Genomic DNA, 20,645 nt, shown 5'->3' with positions numbered 1-20,645 from the left:
ATCTCAAGTATGCAAACTGCCCTATTAATTTTAATGGCACCAGATCACATATTTCTAGTTACAGAGATGGCTCCCTCCCTAATTTTCACATGGCTCTGAGTAAGAGGCCAGCAGTTTGCAGGTTTGAGTACTGAACTCTAAATAATGAATTATCACTTCGCTACAAAATCTACCTTGACAAGTAGCAGTCGTGCATTGGTAACAAGCTAATGCTCATGAAACATTTTTCTAAATAAGTCATGAAATTAAAAAAGTGTTCTAAAGTTAATAAAATCCAGAATCAAGACTATCTTATTCCACCTTCATGCCAATCTTCATCTACATTTAGTCATGTAACTTTTCTATTGAGTATTTCCTCATTCAACATAGGTAATAGACTGTACTGATGAGATAATTTTCACTACACACTATCCCAACATTTATTTTTTTTAACTGAAAGTTTATTCTCATCAGTAAGTGGAGTTCGCAGGGGTGTATAATTCTTACTTTGATTCTACTTCATATACATACGTCATAAACACTCTATCATGAGGACTTCTGAACTTCAGAGTTTCAGCGGATGTGGAAGAAAGGCAAATTAAAGAGGGTGGAACATTAACATCCACTCATCTGTTCTGTTACAGGATAACTCAAAGCAAGTCCTGGGCCACAGAGTAGTAGCACCCAAGTGACAAGACACCAGTCCTGTAGGAGCTTCTACTGTCTCCACATTGCAGAGACATGACTGAAATTGGAGACAACTGTTGAACATGTAGAACTGACACAGTGCCCACATAAACAACTTCTAAATTTGGCCATGAGATGGCCATGCTGACAGACTTTCTAGCTTTGAGTTGGACAATGAAGGGCACTCCCAGACAGACTTAGCTTTAGCTATAAAGAAGGATTTTTTAAAAAATCACATTAAAAGATGCTTGGCACAGAAAAGGATGTGGAGAAGAAAACCATATATAGCTGTGCTGGTTGTGAAGAGAATCTGAGATGAATTGGCAGAAACTGAAACCTGATGGGCTTTATCTACCCCTTGTCCCTACTTCTGAATGCCATTTCCCATGGCATTCACCATTACAGCAACTGGGAAGCTCTTAAAAATGCCTCTCCTTGTCCCTGCAAAGCAACAGGACTGTTTTATCACCATCAGCATGCATGGCACAGCACAGAAAGACTGTTAACTAACAATCTGTAAGATTTAGAGAACTAATCTGAGTGGGAGCAAATTTTTCTGAGGCTCTCAAACTACAGAGTATTCACTGTATAGTGAACATGCAACTTCGATTGACTTTCAGTTGCAGCTGGAAGCACTCAAGCTTTTCCACAGTCCAACAAGAAGCACCTGACAATGCACCCAAAAAATGAAGGATATGCACATAAGAGGAACTTGAGTCTGTAATAGTTAAAGCAGAGCCCAACAGCTTTTTCTGTCTATGCACAGATGATGCTTACTGAATAAGGTTATAAGTCTTGTTGAGACTTTGTAATCTATGTTTGCTATCTTCATGCCTATGGGGTCAAATATTCAGTCAAACTTAAAGAAAGACACTTCTTGCACTATATATTTTGTAGAACACCAGGCACAGCAGATACTAACAGGGCACTGATTTTTGATCTGTTTATAATAATAAGAACAGGATGTTTTGTTCTTATTGTGTTGCTTAACTGTTCTGAAAGAGGACAATACAGTAACAACAGATAAATCTGGACCCTGCAGGAGATCCCAAATACTTCATCAAAATCTATTTACCATTCCTCTTCTCATACATGTCGTCAAGTTAAATAGTCTTAAGGCAATTATCTTCATGGTGGGAGAAAACATTCTATTCAGAGCTTGAGAAGTTAAAATCTCTCTCTCCAAGTACGGTCTGTCAATTTTTATCATGAATACCTGTGGAGCAAAATCCCTGCCTACCAAAGAATTGTGTGGCAGGAAAACATATTCCGTAGCACATAGTGGAAAACACACAGTCACTCCTGCTAAGCAGAATCACTGAAGTTTCACATGAGCAGCTGTTTTAAACTTTTTAACTCTCAACTGTTCAGCCATCTTTATTTTGTTCTTACCCAATATGTGGCACATACTTATTGCAATATTTAAAATACTTGCATTGTTCCAGATTCTTTTAGTAGGAAGTGGGGGAAAAACAAAACAAAACAAAAAAAACAAAACAAAACAATAATCACATTAAGACCTGGATTTTACAGAAGCCTGTCATTTAAATAGTTTATAATTAACTTCCTGAAAAGAATTAATAAGATAAAATCTGGTCTGTGCGAGTTACAAGCATTACTATAATGTTATTCTTTGCCTGTAGATACTATTTGATACATTATCTGATGTTGAGTTAGGGTCTAGTAGCTAGTGACACAGCAGCATGTGTATTATCAATAAGACATCACAGGTTAGAGCAGCATTGTGCAAGAGAACATCCTTATTGTATCACATGGAATGTTCCCACAAAGATACTGATTTATTTGCTCTTGGGAAGCAATAGTATCATCTAGCAGTTCCAGTCCTGTGGCTACAGCACTAACAAAAGTTCCCAGCCATGCCATGTTCAGTTACACTATCCTCACCTCTAGCACATAATTTAGCCACCTTGTTCTGTAGTAGCTTCACATGAATTCTCAGTTATGCTATATTGTACTGCGCAGGACGGTCACATCATTCTCTACCATTCAGGTTTTCTTTGGAACCACCTAACTGAACTACCTTGAGAGCCTTCTTGCTTTTCAGACAGAGATGTATAACTCATCTGCCTGGGTTCGAGATGGCTTGTATGTCATGAAGAAGTAAATACCAGCTAAACCCTATGCTGGGACTACAGCCTGGATCAGAGACCAGATCTACTGAGTGAATGGCCCGAGAAGGGTGAATAAAAACCCACTCTGTCCTGTCAGCTCTTCCAGTGAAAGAGCAAGTAACCACCAACAGAAGCCAGTGAAAGCCAGATTCAAAATAAATAAAATCACAGATTCATAGAACAAAATCATTTTGGTTGGAAAAGGCTTCCAAGATCATAAAGTCCAACTATTAAAATGAGTAGGCATTAAAACTGTGGAAGTTCTTGCCAAGGAAGTTGTGCAAGAATGAAGTTTTACAGGGTTGCAGGGCCAGTCTAAGCTATTACTGTGGAGATATATTTCTCTAGAAATGCCTTGAGTTAAACGCATTTGGAAACTGGAAGCATATTAGAAAGAGAGATGATTTATGCTTGCTTTGCCTGCTCTTCTTTAAGCATGCAGCCATAGGTCTGCTGAAAATCAGAATAGGGGCGGGATCCAGGGGTTCCTTAATCAAACTATTATAGTCATACTTCTGTTAAGATAAAAATAAATAAATAGATCTAGAAGTATACATTATATAGGCTTTCTGCACTGAAGTTAGCATAATTGTCCATATTTTGCAGTGCTCAGAAATGTAACTGGCCCTTTTCTCTGCAGAGCATGATAAGTTTGAGAAACATGATTCAGATGGACAATGAACAAGAGCTTTTCTGCCTACTTCACATGCAGTATAATTCCATAATCTGTGTAATGCTGGAAAAATTCTCCTCTCCCACCTTCATGAAGATCCCTAAATAATGCAACTGCTTTGAACGAATGGGGTAACTTGAGCTCATTTGAAATTTTGGAATAAATATCAAGTGTATACATGTTATACATACAAAGCATCCACACTCACACTAACAGGTAGGTTTGGCTCTCACGTGGTCAACTAGTTGCTAAGTTTGATCTATTGTCTATTCGTATTTCCTTGCAATCTATGGAGAATTATGAGATGTTCGTGGTTCATACTTTTAAAAGTCATTTATTGCGGTGGAACCTGGAAAGATGTAATTCCCAAAGGAAATATCACACAATCTTGTGAAGATATTTGGAAATGATTAATAAAACCAACACAGTTTGCTACAGTAAAGCTTCATGAAAATTGCTGCTGACAAATACAGCATGAAATACTTTAAGGGAATAACTGCAATGACTTTGATCCTGAGTTAACTGGAATTACTAGGTAAAGACTTGTATAACAATTGTATATGTCATGCAAAGGGACCTGGACAAACTTAAGCAGTGTGCCACAGAAACCTAGTGAGGTTCAACAAGACTAAGTGCAAGGTATTGCATTTGGGTTGGGACAATCCCAGATACATGTACAGACTAAGACAATTCCTTTTAGGGAGGTTGGAACTGGTTGGTTTGAGATCCCTTCCAACCCAAGCCATTCTATGATCCTATACCATTGTGTACATCATGATAAAAGATTTCCAAAGACAGTAAAAGACAAATGTAGGACATGTCAGTACATAAAGAAAAAAAACTAAAATAAATACTGACTATAGCAAAAAATGCAGAGTACACATGTACTCTGCATCACTGATGCCTTCTAGCAAATCTGTGCCTTCTTCTCAGCCACAGGCTACTATCAAAATGTTTACTGTGGTTAATTAGTTCACTCTTAATTTGACCACTACTGGGTTTCTGACACCTCTGCTCTAGAACGCTTGGAAGCTGTCTTTACGGTAGGCTGTAGATGCCACACTGATCTGGTATTAGCACCAATATATTCTTTTGAATGACTCTTATTTAAGATTACAAGGGCCTTCAAAGTAATGGTACCTTGGTGGACAATCCTTTTCGTAGCACTTCTTCTGTCGTCCATTTGGCTGTGTGGCTGGGTCACAGAAGGAGTTCTTGATCGCTCCACCTCCCTTCCGCATGCAGTGGGCAATCTGGCGACGCACCCCTGTAAGAGACAAAATTGGAAGAGTAATCCCTGTAGGCCAGGGACAAACTGCAGAAGCCTCCAGCATGAGGAGGACACTGTCTACACACCACATCCCAGAATACAGAAAGAGCCGTGAGATGTTTTCAGGAGTAGAAGTCAGTTCTGCTGACGACTGAGCTAAATCAGGTACATGTGTCCTTCAGTCAAGCTAAAAGGGAGTTATGCAGAGCTCCAGTGAATCAGTTAGCTAAAGGTACGTACTAGAAGGAACTTATCTCAGTGAGTTGTCACTCTCAGAAAGATTCTTATACCCCTGAAATCAGTTGAATTTAAAGAGCTATGAATGTTTTTTTGGATTTCTCACAGAGAAGAGACAACAGGGCAGCAGGAGGCTATTCACAGCATGTGGATTATTACTGTTCTTTAGTTTGTTCTCTTGGAACAGGCAATTACACAGAAAACAAACCAGAACGTTTCACCTCTGTTAACCCTATGATTGCTAATGCTCAGTTCTGCTTTTTAAAAGTTTTAAAAATGATTCAAATCTTGACCTAAAACAACAACATCATAATACAAAGGAGAAAATCTGTTTTCTAAATAACTGATGCACAGCAGATAAGAGGCAAATCACTATAATGGAGAGAGATTCCATATGTGCAGTTTAGGTTATTTTTTAGCAGTTTCAGTCACACAAACTCCTGCTCATTGAAGAGAAAGAAACCAGAAACAAAATACTGTATTATCCCAGTGCAAACCTAAAGAAAAGCATGCACCAGAGGAGTTCTGCAATAATTTGATGTTGGTCCTGTGCTGCAAATCCAGACAAATGTCTGGGATAAACATGATTGAAGAAATCATGTTTGCTCACTGTGTTAACTGTGCCATTTATTCATAGCAATTTATATGCAGATGTTAAGGTAATATTTCTGTGAGTTTCATCCCTCTCCTGGGAAGAAATGGGCTTAGTAGCACTATTACTACATGTCAGAGGTAAATGTTATGTATTTTGTGATATATTTAAGAACTAAGCTTTTCCTTTTCTCACATCTCCCAGTAATCAGCACGGGAGTCTATCCAGAAGAAAAAAAGAGAAACTCAGATACAATGCTGCTTGAAAAACCATGAAAATATTCCTCTATGCAGCATTTTCTTCCGATCCTCTATGCAATGTTCCCTTATAAGACAATTAAAGCATACATCCTAGAATTTCACACTAGCATTATGGCTGGCTTGCCTTAAGCGACTTTGCAGCATTCAAAAACACATTTCTCTCCAAAATTAAACAATTCACATACATAAATAAACACAGGAAAAAAAACAGACTACTAAATCTAATAGTAAGAAATCCAATGCTATTATCAGAGGTAATTCTTCTTAGAAAAACTGAGCATGGTGTGTAGATACGAAGGGGAAAGTTATGGTCAGACATCACTGAAAAAAGCCTTCAAAACAAGAAGAGAAGTCTTCCATACATATCAGGGTTATTTCATAGAAACAGACAGAAACCCTTAGTTTCTATGGATAGCACCCTAACATTTCAGGTATATGATACTTATCATAAGTGGTGCAGCCTTCAGACATGACTAGATCTATGCAACAACTCAATACATTGAGTTTCCACCATGCATAGATAAGAGTTGATTTTAGAATAGAATAGTTCAGTCGGAAGGGACCTCTAAAGCCATCTATCTCAACAGCATTAGTTCAGAATGAGAATTGGTTTCATCTAGAAGAGAGGATTAGAGGGACTGCAGCCCTATGCTTCTGCTAACATTCTTTTTGCTGAGGCATTCAAGCTTTAGAGTATGTGACATGGCAGCAGCTATATGGCAGCACGGCCATCTTGCCTGCAGTGTGGTTGCACATGGCTCTCCTCTTTTTTTGGGGACTTCAATAAACAGAAAGCTGTTTGGTCCAGTGCACAGACCAAAGTCTCAGGGATCAAAGTCCTGTTTTATGCTACGAAAAACGTAAGTGGAATAGTAAGCTGCCTTCGCACTAGTTGTAAACAATGGAGTTCACAGAAATACAACTCTGACCCTTTCAAAATCATGATATGATGCTGCTACAAATGCAAATTAAGCAAGAGAACTCCTCTTTTGCTCCAATAACTTTTAATATCATTTCAGTTGCTGTAGTTAACTTCAAAACCGCTATAAACCTTAGCAGAAATACTGTTTTGAGGCTGTACATTGTCATAAAACATTCATTGATCACTGGCATCAAGAAACTTAAGTCACACAAACAAAATTTTTAGTATGGAAGTTACATGAATTTATATTGTAGTTTCAAAATCTGGTAAATTCAAGGACGAGTACATATATTTAAAGAAGCCATACATGCATTTTTCTTTCCCATCAGGACGATATACAATTCAGTTACAAAGTTGAAAAGAATTTATATGCTTGTATAGATGCACATTTTCTTAGAAGCTGTCATCTTAAAAATACAGTGGTGCTTCAATAAAGCCGTGGAAAGAAAGGAACATTGTGTGCAGTTTTATTACGTTATTTCAAGGTTTTCAGCTGGTCTGGAAAATGAGATAGAAAAAGAAAGTTGGACTGGCAAATGGTACATAAACTAGCTTGCATTTGCTTAAAATGACATTTTATGCTTACTAAACCTCATTATTCTATTGAATATTCAAGTCATCTTTGATTTTCTATGTCACTCTAAAAACATTATTACCACTTCTGTGATTAGATGGAATACAATAGATATCTGTAGGCAGTTGATTTTTCTTAACTTTTTTTTAATCTTGAGCAAGTTGAACTAGAAAGCACTGTAAAGATACATGGGTCCCTCTGAAAATAATGACGCCTATTTATTTCCATGGAGATTACAACAACAACAAGGACAAAAACTGGCACAGAAAACTACTTTCGACTCTGCTCTACCAAATATTTTCACACATCTTAATTTCACTTACTCAACTCAGAAAGCACTTCTACCACTCCAAGAAGCTTCAGCCCTAATACTGAACTTTTTAGATGGGAAGTAAAAATTTTCCCCAGGCAAAAATGGTATCCACTGAAAAAACAGTTGGGTTTGAAGGGATTTTAAAAAAAGAGTAGACACTTGTTAGAAGAACAGCTATGGCAAAAAAAGTTGGAACGAGATGATCTTTAAGGTTCCTTCCAACCCAACCCATTCTGTGAAAGGCCAGCTTTGAGTTTGGGCGTGTTCAAAGCTGTGAATGACAAAACTGAACTCCTGCATTCCAGAAGCATATGTACAAAGTGTGCAAACAAAAGAGCATAGCAAGAGCCATTTGTGTGAACATGCAATTTTCACTGTTGTGCAACAAATCAAATAGTCCACGACTTCACTTTGGTACCTGAATGAACACATTATATCACATGCATGCACAGATCACATACACAATACAATAAACTGCCTTCACATTCTTGGCATTATAAAACTTAGACCCATAACTGTGAAGTAAAACACTGTGGCTATTGTTTTCTCAATCTCAGTGCCACAAGTTTAGTAGTACATTTCAGTTCAGGAACACCTGGAGGTAATTTTTCAAAATAGACCTGATAGCAGTTGTGAAGGATTTAGAGAGCATAAAGCAATTAACCCCTAAACAAATCTCACAGTTAAGTCCTTCTGAAAAGCTTTGAAACTTTGCCAATCACTGGTGTTATCTATTGAGAAGTAGATTTTGAAGTTGCCTAATATTCTCCCTTAGTTGCAGCTGTGCTGTATTTTTTTGCTTCTTGTTACATTCCACGCCACTCAAAACTAGTCCTACAAAACATAATTCCAGTATTTCAAAAAGAACAAGGAGATTTTGCTTATAGTTTCTTTTGACCATTATTTTAGGAAACAACAGTGGGTAGTCATTCTAGAAAAACAGTTAGTGAGGCATTTAAATTAACTGTCCTATAAAAGAAGCTTAAAGTCTTTATATGCTATCTGCCTGGACAGCAGCCTCTGGAGGGACAGCCCACTGTCAGAGGGTTGCTGTGTGCAACTCAAGTTTGATTGTGCAACAGTCTGTAGGATGCCTTCTGTAATGAACAGATCCTGACAGCAATGCAATTCTATATAAAGCAAAAGAATCTGCAGCATGGACTGAGCAAAGCTCATGATTTTTACTGTAAATGATGGTCACAAGAGTTTGTCATGAAATGAAATTACCAAATTATTTTCTACACTACATATAGATATCAGATATTGTCATGTATTCTCATCTTCCCTGCAAACAGCATCAGCTATCTTTGCTACAGAAAACATCGATTTTTCAGACAACATTATTCTCTGCTAAATGACTATGTTGTTGACAAGCCAGATGAACTCGCTCTTTGAGACTACAAGACATATAAGCATGTGAAGGAGATGATGGAAAACATAAGCACATGTACTACTTCTTTATCACAGCTGCAGTGGAGTTGGAGAAGCCAATCTGGAGTCACCCTGCCTTGTGGCACAGAAGTGGCTTGAAGTGGCACAACCTTAAGGCGAGAAATATAGGAAAATGCCTGTAAGGAATTGACCTAAGGTTATTCTATGAAGGTAAAGCTTAATTCTACGAATACATTATGCATCATTGGAAATTTCCCTTAGAGAAGGAGGTAAAACTGTGGTTTTTTTCTTCTAGATAGAAGAGGCTTTCCTGGACCAGTCTGCTCCTGTGTATGTTGTCCCATTTGCCACTCTCTAATTGTGTTTTCCTCTCTTGGCTATGGAAAGTGTGATTTCATTGTCCTGATCTTTGTGGCTACAAAAGGCCGAAGAGCTCTTGGATTTATCACTGTCCTATTGACCAATCTTAATGTGTGGCCTACAATCTTTAGGCAGGTCCGGGTTTGCCAGGGAAAAAAAAAATCTCTAGGTAAGAATCAATTTCTCTCACTGGCTATGTCAGTCAGTTTTCAGTAGTTCAGCTTTCTTGGCCCCCCTCCCCTTTGAATCTGAAAAGCAACTAGTTCATTATTTACCAAACGATGAATAAAAAGTACTTCAAGGTTATTTCATTGTCAAATTTAGTCTAAACAAATGCAACTTATTTTTTTTAATCTCCTTGACCCCCACTGAAGGTTTGTCTTCAGTAGAGTTGTCATGCACTGTATTGATAACAGAAGATTATCTTCTTGCCTACTTCAATACACTTTACGTTAGAAGCCTTAAGAAAATATTTTAATGCTTGAGATTTGGCACAGCAGGTTTGTTACTGCCAATGGCACTAATTTCTGGTTCTAAACAGCCTGTACATTCAGATAAAATCAATCTCATTATTTAAACCTAAGGGGAAGTTCTGCAGAAGTCAGGGAAATATGCTGATTAATGCAGCAACACTGGGAACATTAAGTCCTGCCTTTATTTTTGCCACTTGGTTTCAAGCTGAACTCAAGAGGAACAAATACAATAACGTGCAACTGTGAGAATTTCTGGTTCTACATAAACATTTACTACCATGTCCATTCCTTGCTAAATGAGGCAAGACTTCAGAGTTTACAACCTTCTTTGCTGAGGGACCATTAACATTTTCCAAATACTCTTTCCTCTGTGGCTGCGCAGCTGAGCTCCAAGTTTTGTTATTAATGTGCAGGGTTACATCTAGATAAGCAGAGCTCAAACTCATGTGGAGCCTAGTAGGGCCACTACTAGCTCAGAGACTCTACCAACAGCATGACTGGTCCACATTCAGGCTGGAGCACAGTCAAATTAAGCATAGAGTACCTGCAGAGAAATGCAAATAGACTGTAATATCTGAACTCTGTTTCCCTAGCTCAAAAAAGATAAGGATCTCATAGAAAAAGTCCAGCAGGTGGCCATAAAGATGGTTAAGGATCAGGAGCATCTCCCATATGAAGACAGGCTGAGAAATCTCAATCTCTTCAGCCTCGGGAAAAGAAGATGGACAGAGCATCTGATAAATGTTTATAAATATCTAAAGAAAGATGGGAGGCAAACGGATGAGGCCAGGCTCTTCTTGGTGATGCACAGTGGTAGGACAAGGATTAATGGCCTAAAACTTGTACGTAGGAAGTTCGATACTAACATGAGGAAGAACTTATTTACAATAAGGGTGATGGAGCACTGGAACAGGCTGCTCAGAGAGGTTGTGGAGTCTCCTTCTATGGAGATACTAAAGAGCTGACTGGTTATCTACCTATGCATATACCTATACCTGGCCTCAATCTCTTCCAAATCTTCTGATTCTGTGTATTTCCTCTTGTTCAAGCAATGAATTTAAGCTCTATGATAAGCTTTCCCTTTTCCTTTGGGTAGGGAGTAAGTAAGTGACAATACCCTGACTTCATCACTTACTAGCAGATTACACCTTCCCTGAAGTCTGTTTTGTAACTTTTAGAAGTGTATGTATCTAAGGTGAAAGAGAGCAAAAGATTTGTTTATTCCTTTTATCTTGTCCATCAATGAATACAGAGAAAGGAGTAAGTTTCCATGCTTTCATACTGTGATGTACCTCACAGTATCCCTGCAGAGTCATATGAAGAAGTTCACAGTGCTTTGTGAAATGTTTCATTTCTACCTATGCAAAGAACAGGCCTATAAGCTCAAGAAGTATTTATTAAGAAGCCAAAGATGGTAAAGGGGAAAGCCACTTATTAAATAAAAACTGAAAAAAAACCCCCACCATATCCTGCAGTCTTCTGTTTAAATAATCAAGTTAGAAATAAGTTAGAAATCAAAGCCAAATCACACAATTCTTTAGCCAGAAGGTAGTATACCAGATTATAATTTACTTAGTAGGAAACACTTCTGGGAAAAGTGAAGCAGATGTTGAATAAAAACATAATAATCAGTCTAATTTCACTTTTCCTCCCTCTTTTTGTTATCATGACAATTGTTAGATTAAACATCAACCACAAGTACATAAAAGAGCTAAAACATGCAGCATGCCATTAAGCAAAGCTTTTGTTTTAAGTACCTAAAGAAAAAGCTTTATTTTGCTAGCAAGAAAGCCCATGGTGTTCTGTGGTGAGAAGCTCTTTTCTCAAAAACAAAACAAAACCCTACATATATACATAGAAGTTTGCACTTAAAAGCCAACATCAATACATATTTATACACACATAAATGTATTAATATAGGAAAGTTTTTGGGATGGGGTTATTTATGAAGATCTCCTGAAATTCTTCTTTTCATCTTCTAGAATTAAAGCTATTCAATACCTTTTTTTCCCCAAATCCTTGAAAAACACATTCTTTCAATGTCCTTCACAACAGGAAGGATTTAAAAACTGTTACTAGTATAATCATTATTTTGTCATACCACCAACTGGATTTGTTAGGAAATTTGTCTTTATTTTTGAGAAAAAAAAAGAAGAAACCAGCAATGATCACATACTCCAAGCAAAGCCCAGGCATTAGAAAGATAAAAAATCTATTTCACATCAGTTATCCAACGGCTATAACATCAACAGTGTACTGATGTAGTTTAATGTACTGTCCTACACCTTAAAAGAAAGTTTTTCTGCTAGCATTTTCTCTTACCAAAGGCAGTTTTCTAGACCTGTTGTTAGCATTTCATGGTTGTCATTCTACACAACTGTCCAGCTTAATGCACCACAAAGAACTACAATACAAATGGAATTGTTCCTTTAAACTGTACTGAGAGAGGCAAAGATACACGTTTCAAAATCGACTGAAATATTTACCGAGAAACACACGAAAGTATTTTTTGTTTTTTGAACAGAAATGAAGGGTAGTTTTTGTATTTAACATACCTGAGTTTAGAACACCTACACAGAGAAACAAAAGGTTACAAATCAGTACCTCTGTGAAGTAGGATTATTACAGATAATTCTGAAAGTGTGAGGGAAAAGAAATCTTGATTTTCCAGTTTGGCTCATGGACACTGAGAATTTCAGGGCAGGTACTGAAATGCTCATAGACACTAAGAATTTCAGGGCAGGTGCTACAAATACTTTCTCATCTTAAATAGGTTTGTTATCTTATTTTAAAGCTAAAATACATTCTTACATACAAGCTCTCTAGCCAAATGCATGTAAGAACCTTACCTCTTAAAGAAAAAGAAATGACAGAAATGGTCTAGATCATTTTAAGGAAAGTAACAAAGGCAATAATAGAAAAAGAAAATATGGAATTACCTCTTCCACAAGTAACAGTGCAGGCTGTCCACTCTCCATACTGCCAAAAATACTCTGGCTCTCCAATCTCATTCTCGTGATTTTCTTCTTTACGAACAGTATATTCATACTTGATCCCAGGGTTAGTCTCTTGAAAAAGTAGCTGGAAAAACAGTACAGCTTACTTAATCATTTATCATTACTATAACCTTCTAGCCCAAAGCTTTTGAAGTATGACAGCAAAAAAAAAAAAAAAAAAAAAGAAAACAAAACAAAAAAAAACCAAAACCAAACAAAAAACAGCAAAACCAGCAGGTTTAAAAAGCAATCTATTTTGGAACCTACTACCCATTCAGAAATACAGACTGGCAAACCTTTCATTTGTTTGCTGACAATGGCAGACATGTTTCTTTTTAAGACACAATCGTTTGTCATGCAGTTTTGAAAGCTCATGTGTAACTGGGCCAACAAAATTGGTACCTATTGACCATGAGATAACGCAAAGTCCATTCAAGGTTCTGGAAAATGTGGCACTGATTAAGAGCTACTACCTACCATTATAAATGGTAATTACCCTACCTATATATAACAACTGTTAAAAAATGTCCAGTAGGTCAGAAAACTAGAGGTTTTATTCAGATTATTATTATTTTTCACCATTTCCAGACGAAGAAGAAAAATTCCAAGTAGAGCCACTTGTGAATATCACCATTTGACTGACAGGAGAGAGGTGAGAGAATCTTCAAGGGATAAACTACTGAGGCAATGAACTTTTCCTCTTCCTTCTAAATGGTTTCATTGGATTTGATTCCTGGCGGTGACAACTGAATACCCACTACACGGATCCTCTCCCATGACCATAATCAAGACATACATATGACACAAGACATACATATATTCAGGTACAATTAACTGCTTTCTCAAGCAATGTGTTTCTTTCCAAAATAGTTCAAATGATTTTTTAAACATAGGATAGTAGAGCAGTCTATATAAAAATACACATATTTTTCCAGCCTCTGTTTTGAAGTCTTCATACATTCAGCTGCTACCCAAACCCAATGGGCTCTGCTAGAGATCTGCTACTTACCTGAATCCATATTGATTCATTGGTGGGTCCCGGAGCTGTCAGATTTTCTAGATCACCTGTCCTGTCATACTGAAATATTGTTCCTGCTACTTTGTATTCACCATTCCACTGGATGATAAAACCTCCATTCAGGTAATATTTTTCTGGATCTTTACTTCGCACAGCAAGGAAATTGCCTGCTTCTGCAACTTCTGTGACTCTGATACCCCTTGCACCTTTTGGAATTAATCCAATATCAACGTATCCTAAGAGAAAAAACAGATACATGGAGGTAAACAAGAAAAATGTCATTGCAGTTTATTTCAGATGTTTTGAAACAAAGATTTGCTTGGAAAAAAAAAAAAAAAAAAAAAAGTATGTATATGTAAGTGCTCTCATGGAGCTTTTAATTTACATATTTATATATTCTTTTCGTTTAATTAATGGTGGGACTTTCCAACCCAGATTTTCCAATATCAGTTAGAGAATATGCACTATGTTTCAGCAATTATAGTGGCATTTAGAAAGGATATGGATGTGAATACTTTCCTGAGCTGTGCCACATGACATTTACTTCACAGTTGAGCATCTGCATCTCTGCAACCATGCACAGGGCTCTGGCATAGTGTAACCATGAGTACTCTGGAAAAAGACTAGGGAGTCTTTGGTTAAGAACCTGTTGTAGTAAAGGTTTTTTAATTTGTAATGAACATTTTTATCTGTCATCAGTAGATGTAGATGATTTCCCAATCCTGAAGTCTGAAGTCATTAAAGTTCTCCATGACGGTTTCCCTTAGACAAACTAGCTACATAAAACATGGAAGCCATTCATGTGCAAAATCGTCTGTAAGAAGAGGTTATTGTTTTGTGTGTAAAGAATGAAGAGAACTCTCCTGCTGGAGAGTTTTGTTTGTGCACAGGGGGGTTAGGCTCTGTGATTCTCACTCTAGAGAGAGCTACAATTGCTACTGAAAGAAAAACATAAAACAGAAATTTCACATACAAATTTGAACACAAACTGAAATAGCTTTTTTGATGTTGCTCCTGACTGAGTTTTAGAAATTGGAAGGGTGACAAGCTCTACAAACAGATACCCTAGGAATGTAAGCTGCAGAAGTTTGGTTGCAGTGTAGGTATGTAGTTCCTCATCACTCACAGCTGTTGTCACAAATTAAATTCTCAGAATCACATCCCCGTCACCTCTCTTGTGAAGTAAGCTGATCAGCTTTGATTACACAGGTGTAAGCCATACAGAACTTCAGAATCAGTGGTACACTTAAAATGCTGGACAATTTCAGTAAGTTACAGCTTCACAGAATGACAGAATTGTAGGGGTTGGAAGGGAGCTCCAGAGATCATTGAGTCCAACCTCCCTGCCAAAGCAGGTTCCCTACAGCAGGTCGCACAGGTAGGCATCCAGGCAGGTCTGGAACATCTCCAGAGAAGGAGACTCCACCACCTCCCTGGGCAGCCTGTTCCAGTGCTCCGTCACCTCACTGTAAAGAAGTTCCTGCGCACATTCATGCAGAACTTCCTATGCTGCAGTTTCCAGCCGTTTCCCCTTGTCCTGTCTCCACTCACCACTGAAAACAGTCTGGCCTTGCCCCTCTGCCCCCCCACACCTCAGATATTTATAGACCTGGATCAGGTCCCCTCTCAGTCTCCTTTTCTCAAGGCTGAACAGACCCAGATCACTCAGCCTTTCCTCATAGCAGAGATGCTCCAGGCCCTTCACCATCTTTGTGGCACTCCGCTGGACTCTTTCCAAGAGATCCCTGTCTTTTTTGTACTGGGGAGCCCAGAACTGGACGCAGTGCTCCAGATGAGGCCTTACCAGGGCAGAGTAGAGGGGGAGGATCACCTCCCTCGACCTGCTGGCCACGCTCTTTTTAATGCACTCCAGGATGCCATTGGCCTTTTTGGCTGCAAGGGCACACTGCTGGCTCATGGCCAACCTGTCATCCACCAGGACACCCAGGTCCCTCTCCGTAGAGCTCCTCTCCAGCAGGTCACCCCCCATCGTGTACCGGTGCATGCAATTATTCCTCCCTAGGTGTAAGACTCTACACTTACTTTTGTTGAACCTCATCTGGTTTCTTACTGCCCAGCTCTCCAGCCTGTCCAGGTCTTGCTGAATGGCAGCACACCCTTCAGGTGTGTCAGCCAATCCTCCCAACTTCGTATCATCAGCAAACTTGCTGAGGGTGGCCACAATCTGCGTTTTGATTTTATCAGGCAGCACCATTTTTTTTTTATTTGTTTGTTTAAAAATGGTGCAGGTAATTATTCTTGGATATATGGTTCTACCTGTCAAGATTATCTAGAGATGTGAGATTCAATAACAGTTGAAATGTCAGCTGGCTAACCTGCATACTGTATTCATTAAAATGTGCAGCATCCATGCTGTAGGTGCTGTCATATGCCTGTGCAATGGCAACTCTCAGATGCTATTAATCTTTCAATTTTTAACAAAAATTAAATCTGTATCTTCCTAATCATGGGAAGATTATATGAATGAATTCATACAGCGCTTGTAGGCACATCGCTACTGGGGCTGAAGAGTTTGTTTCTCTTTTCGCTTTGCTGTAAGTCAGAAGAAATTTCAACGAAGTACTTAGCACAATATTGCAGATCAGATTACAATCGTTCTGTTTCTCACACCAGCTCCCATCCTGCTCTCCAGTTTGTCATATATGTGAGTTTCTTACTTAAAACTGAATGTTCTTGAAGCACGATTTTCTTCTAAGCCAGACTTTAGGTACTATCACAAAAATATACATGAAACAGTACAGGCTTCCCATGGCAAATCAGGTTTGCAGATCAAAGCACAGTTGCACGCAGCCTTTCCATGGAATAGAAGGAGCACTGCAGTGTGTAACAGTAATGGGGAAAAAATTATAGCCTAAAGACAATCTCTGAAGTGAGGATGCAGGAGAACTTCCAGTCTCTCAGATTCCTATCTGCATCATGGCTGTGTTCAAAAATCTCAAGTGTGTATCAGGCCTCTGTATGCATTTGGGCAGCAAGGGACTGTGCAAAGTGTTGAATCAGTTCTAATCAGGTTGTTCACAGGGTGCAAGAAACAAGATAAACCTCTAGGTTAAAGTGAATGCAGTCACATTTCCTCATTTGCTTGTCAGTTCAGGAAAATTCAGTCCTCCATAAGACCTAGCTCTGCCTTCTGCCTAGCAGAATCATCTCTCCTCATCCCTGTTGCATAATCCCTCATTTCTTGATTTTTAAGATTTAAAGGTTCCTAATGAAAATTTGAAAATTATTTTCCCTTACACACAGTGAAGAGAGAAGGCAGAACAAATCTCTGTCCTTCTGACCACCACCCTGTCCCTAGCCACTCCTTTTCCTTTTCCCAAGATTCCTTTGTTTGAACTGCAAAACTTCCTTTTTGTTTATTTATTTACTCCTCATTCTGTCTGCCACAGTCATAAACCCATCATTTGCAACTCAGCCTTTCTTCCACCCTAACACTTTTCCCTATTCCCAAGCAGCAGAATTTATTCTCTTTCCATTGTCTGCACGCCTGGTCAGTGCTCTTCTGTGCATAGTAATATTCCTCTGCAGCCAATGTGAGTAACAATGGAGATTTAGAATCACAGTATCATAGAATTGCTCAAGTTGGAAAAGACCTTAAAGATCATGAAGTCTAATCGCAACCTAACCATACTACCCTAACTCTAACTGCCCTCTGCTAAACCATGTCTCTAAGCACCACATCCAAATGGATTTTAAACACACTCAGGGATGGTGACTCAGCCCCTTCTCTCTGGAGCATATTCCAGTGCTTAACAACCATTTCTGTAAAGAAGTTTTTCCTGATATCCAACCTAAACCTCACTGGTGCAACTTGAAGTCATTTCCCCTCGTCCTGTCACCTGTCACCAGTGAGAAGAGACCAACCCCACTCTTGCCGTAAGCACCTTTCAGGTATTTGAAGAGAGCAGTAAGGTCTCCCCTCAGCATCCTCTTCCCTGGACTAAACAGCCCCAGTTCCTTCAGTCACTCCTCGTAGGGTATATTATCTATACTTACCTCTCTTTAAAATACTCTAATGTTCAATAAGGCCAGGGTGCTGCACTTGGGTTGGAGCAATCCCAGGTATTGTATAAATAAAACTGGGGGAAGATCTCCTTGAGAGCAGCCAGCAGAGAAGGACTTGGGGGTCCTGGTAGATGAGAAGCTGAACACGAGCCAGCGGTGTGTGCTTGCAGCCCAAAAAGCCATCTGTGTTCTGGGCTGCATTAAAAAATAAGGGGTCACCAGTAGGGAGAGGAAGATGATTGTCCCCTCTCTACTCAGCTCTTGTGAGGACCCACAGTACTGCATCCAGGCCTGGGACCCCCAATACAGGAAGGATATGGAGCTCTTGAAACAGATCCAGAGGAGGGCCACTAAGATGATCAGAGGGCTGGAGCACCTCTCCTGCGAGGAAAGATTGAGGGAACTGGGTTTTTTAGCTTGGAGAAGGCTCCAGAGAGACCTCACTGTGGCCTTCCAGTATTTGAATGGAGTGTATAAACTGGAGGGGAACAGCTGTTTACGAGGATGGGTAGAGATAGGACAAGGGGGAATGGTTTTAAACCGAGACAGGGGAGGTTCAGGTTAGATGTTAGGAGGAAGTTCTTCACCCAGAAGGTAGTGACACACTGGAACAGGTTGCCCAAGGAGGCTGTGGATGCCCCATCCCTGGAGGCATTCAAGGCCAGGCTGGATGTGGCTCTGGGCAGCCTGGTCTGGTGGTTGGCAACCCTGCACATAGCAGAGGGGTTGAAACTCGATGATCATTGTGGTCCTTTTCAACACAGGCCATTCTATGATTCTATGATCAATCACAGAAAAACCCGTGACTGCCCCAGCCCAGAACCTTCAAGCTTTCTACCCTAAGAGTGCAGCTGGGGCAGCTTAACAGACTTGCTAATGAATCTCTTGAAAACAGTGTGGACTGAATACTGGCAACAGTTGAGACCATTTGTGCAAAATCAGAGTTCTGATTTGTTTTTTCATCACAAAAATCTAATGGAACCCATTACGCTGATAAAACTGTCTCTCCTGTGTTTGGAGTCCCTTCCGCCCCACCCCCCAGCAAGTTTTCCCATTTTGCATTAAAAGGAAAGGAAAAGCATTTAAAAGAAACTCCAAGTGAAAATACAGATATATATATATGAACAGGTAAGACTTCAGGCAAAAGCAATCACTCTGCTGTTCAGTGAAAGGCTGAGTTATTAAAGCTCTTTCCCAATACGCCTTTAGTCTGTCCCGGCAACCTAGCTGACTTGCAGACACACTGTATACCGCTACAGAATCAGAGTAAAAAAAGACCTAAATTCTGAGGAAAGCTTTAGATTAGAATATTTACCCTTGCTTTATGCTTCCCTGTGCCACTGAACTTTCAAAAAACCCTCAATTTTTCCTTCTCAGTTGATAGCAGTATATATCCTGAGCTTTGGTCCAGTTTCATTACCTGCAATGAATTTATGACCCCAAAATCACTGCATTTACATGAACACACACACTTATTCAGTACACACACACTTATTAATCTTTCCTGTAAGACAGAATGTCGTAGTACTTGTAAATCAGTCAAGAATCAGCCAGATGTTGTGAGCATCAGTAAGGGCCATACAATGCCTTAAAAGCTGAAGAGCCTGCCAACCTCTGCCTTTCCTGACACGTTTTCTTTTTTTCTCCAATAGAAATAGAAGAGAAAGTAGAAGGGAACAAGTAGAAGGGAAAGAATCTACAGAAGCAATCAATTTTTTTTTTTTACTTTATCTAAAATGATGAGATTATTTACTTATAACATTCAATACACACACATACAACCTATATGGTTGCAGGCCTCTTCAAGTTTTATTGGTAGTATTCAGATTTGGAGTATGGAAGATGTATATCTAAGTGCACAGTGAAAAAAAAGAAGAAATATTTAAAGGGCTTTCCCCCAAAATTGTAAATTCTAAATTATTTGCACAAATAATATTTTATTAGTTCTAGTTCTCACTCCCTCTTCAAGACTTTTTGGCATTAATTCATTCCCCACAAGGCAACTTAAGGACTGCATTTCTCACTGCCATTGGTGAAGAAGGGCTCAGACTTGAAGTTCTGATGCAAACCTCTGTAACATAGCAAGGACTCACTTTTCCACTTTTCCAGCCTGGAAGCCTACCGCAGAAACTTCTATAACAAACATGTGCAAAATTCTGCACAAGGAAGAAGCTGTACATGGTCACTAAAGCCAATGCTATCGAATTTGGGACACTTGGAAACACTTGGTCCAGTGTTTCATGAGTGCTTTGCTTTGTCTAGAGATGCAGTTAATATTTTCCAAGGGCATTAATTACACTTTCTTTTTGGGTTTTTGTCAATATCAATGTAAACTGCACAGGACCTGTTAGTCTCTGACATCATTTTTATCAGATGAAGTGAGCTTAAAAAACAGTTCACCAATCTTTTCAGGCACACAAAAGTTACTTGTGAAACACCCTATTGGTATTTTTTATACAGATTGATCATTCAGTTCACAATGAAAAGCATTTCTTAAGCCTTTTTATGTGGATAAAAACTTCATCAATAGAAGAGTTTAAGTAAAGAACCCAATTTACCAAATCCTTCACTTTGATTAAATGTCATTTTTACTGTATGACAGGCAGAGCCATCTCCCAAGCAAACTCCACACTGGTCTTCAGTGGCATTGGAATTTATCTCATAATCACAGCCAACAGCCTAGGGAATTAAAAAAAAAAAAAAAGACTTTCAGAATACAGTCTTCACAATGAGCCTTCAGC

General features: G+C 38.9%; 1 protein-coding gene across 1 annotated transcript in view; it reads right to left on the bottom strand.

Annotated features, from left to right (window-relative positions):
* ADAMTS12 (ADAM metallopeptidase with thrombospondin type 1 motif 12) overlaps positions 1-20,645 on the bottom strand; it is a 171,349-nt gene that overhangs the window by 24,105 nt on the left and 126,599 nt on the right. The window contains exons 14-17 of the mRNA XM_052670556.1: positions 20,463-20,583; positions 13,870-14,114; positions 12,804-12,945; positions 4,612-4,738 (exon numbers count right to left, since the gene is read on the bottom strand). Of these exons, the coding sequence (XP_052526516.1) occupies positions 4,612-4,738; positions 12,804-12,945; positions 13,870-14,114; positions 20,463-20,583 (635 nt within the window). The remainder of the gene's footprint in view (positions 1-4,611; positions 4,739-12,803; positions 12,946-13,869; positions 14,115-20,462; positions 20,584-20,645) is intronic.

This window comes from Tympanuchus pallidicinctus, unplaced genomic scaffold (assembly GCF_026119805.1).
Source record: "Tympanuchus pallidicinctus isolate F22 unplaced genomic scaffold, pur_lepc_1.0 scaffold9, whole genome shotgun sequence".
NCBI lineage: Eukaryota > Metazoa > Chordata > Aves > Galliformes > Phasianidae > Tympanuchus > Tympanuchus pallidicinctus.
Note: the sequence above shows the minus strand (reverse complement) of the source record. Positions and strands in the feature narration are given on the sequence as shown.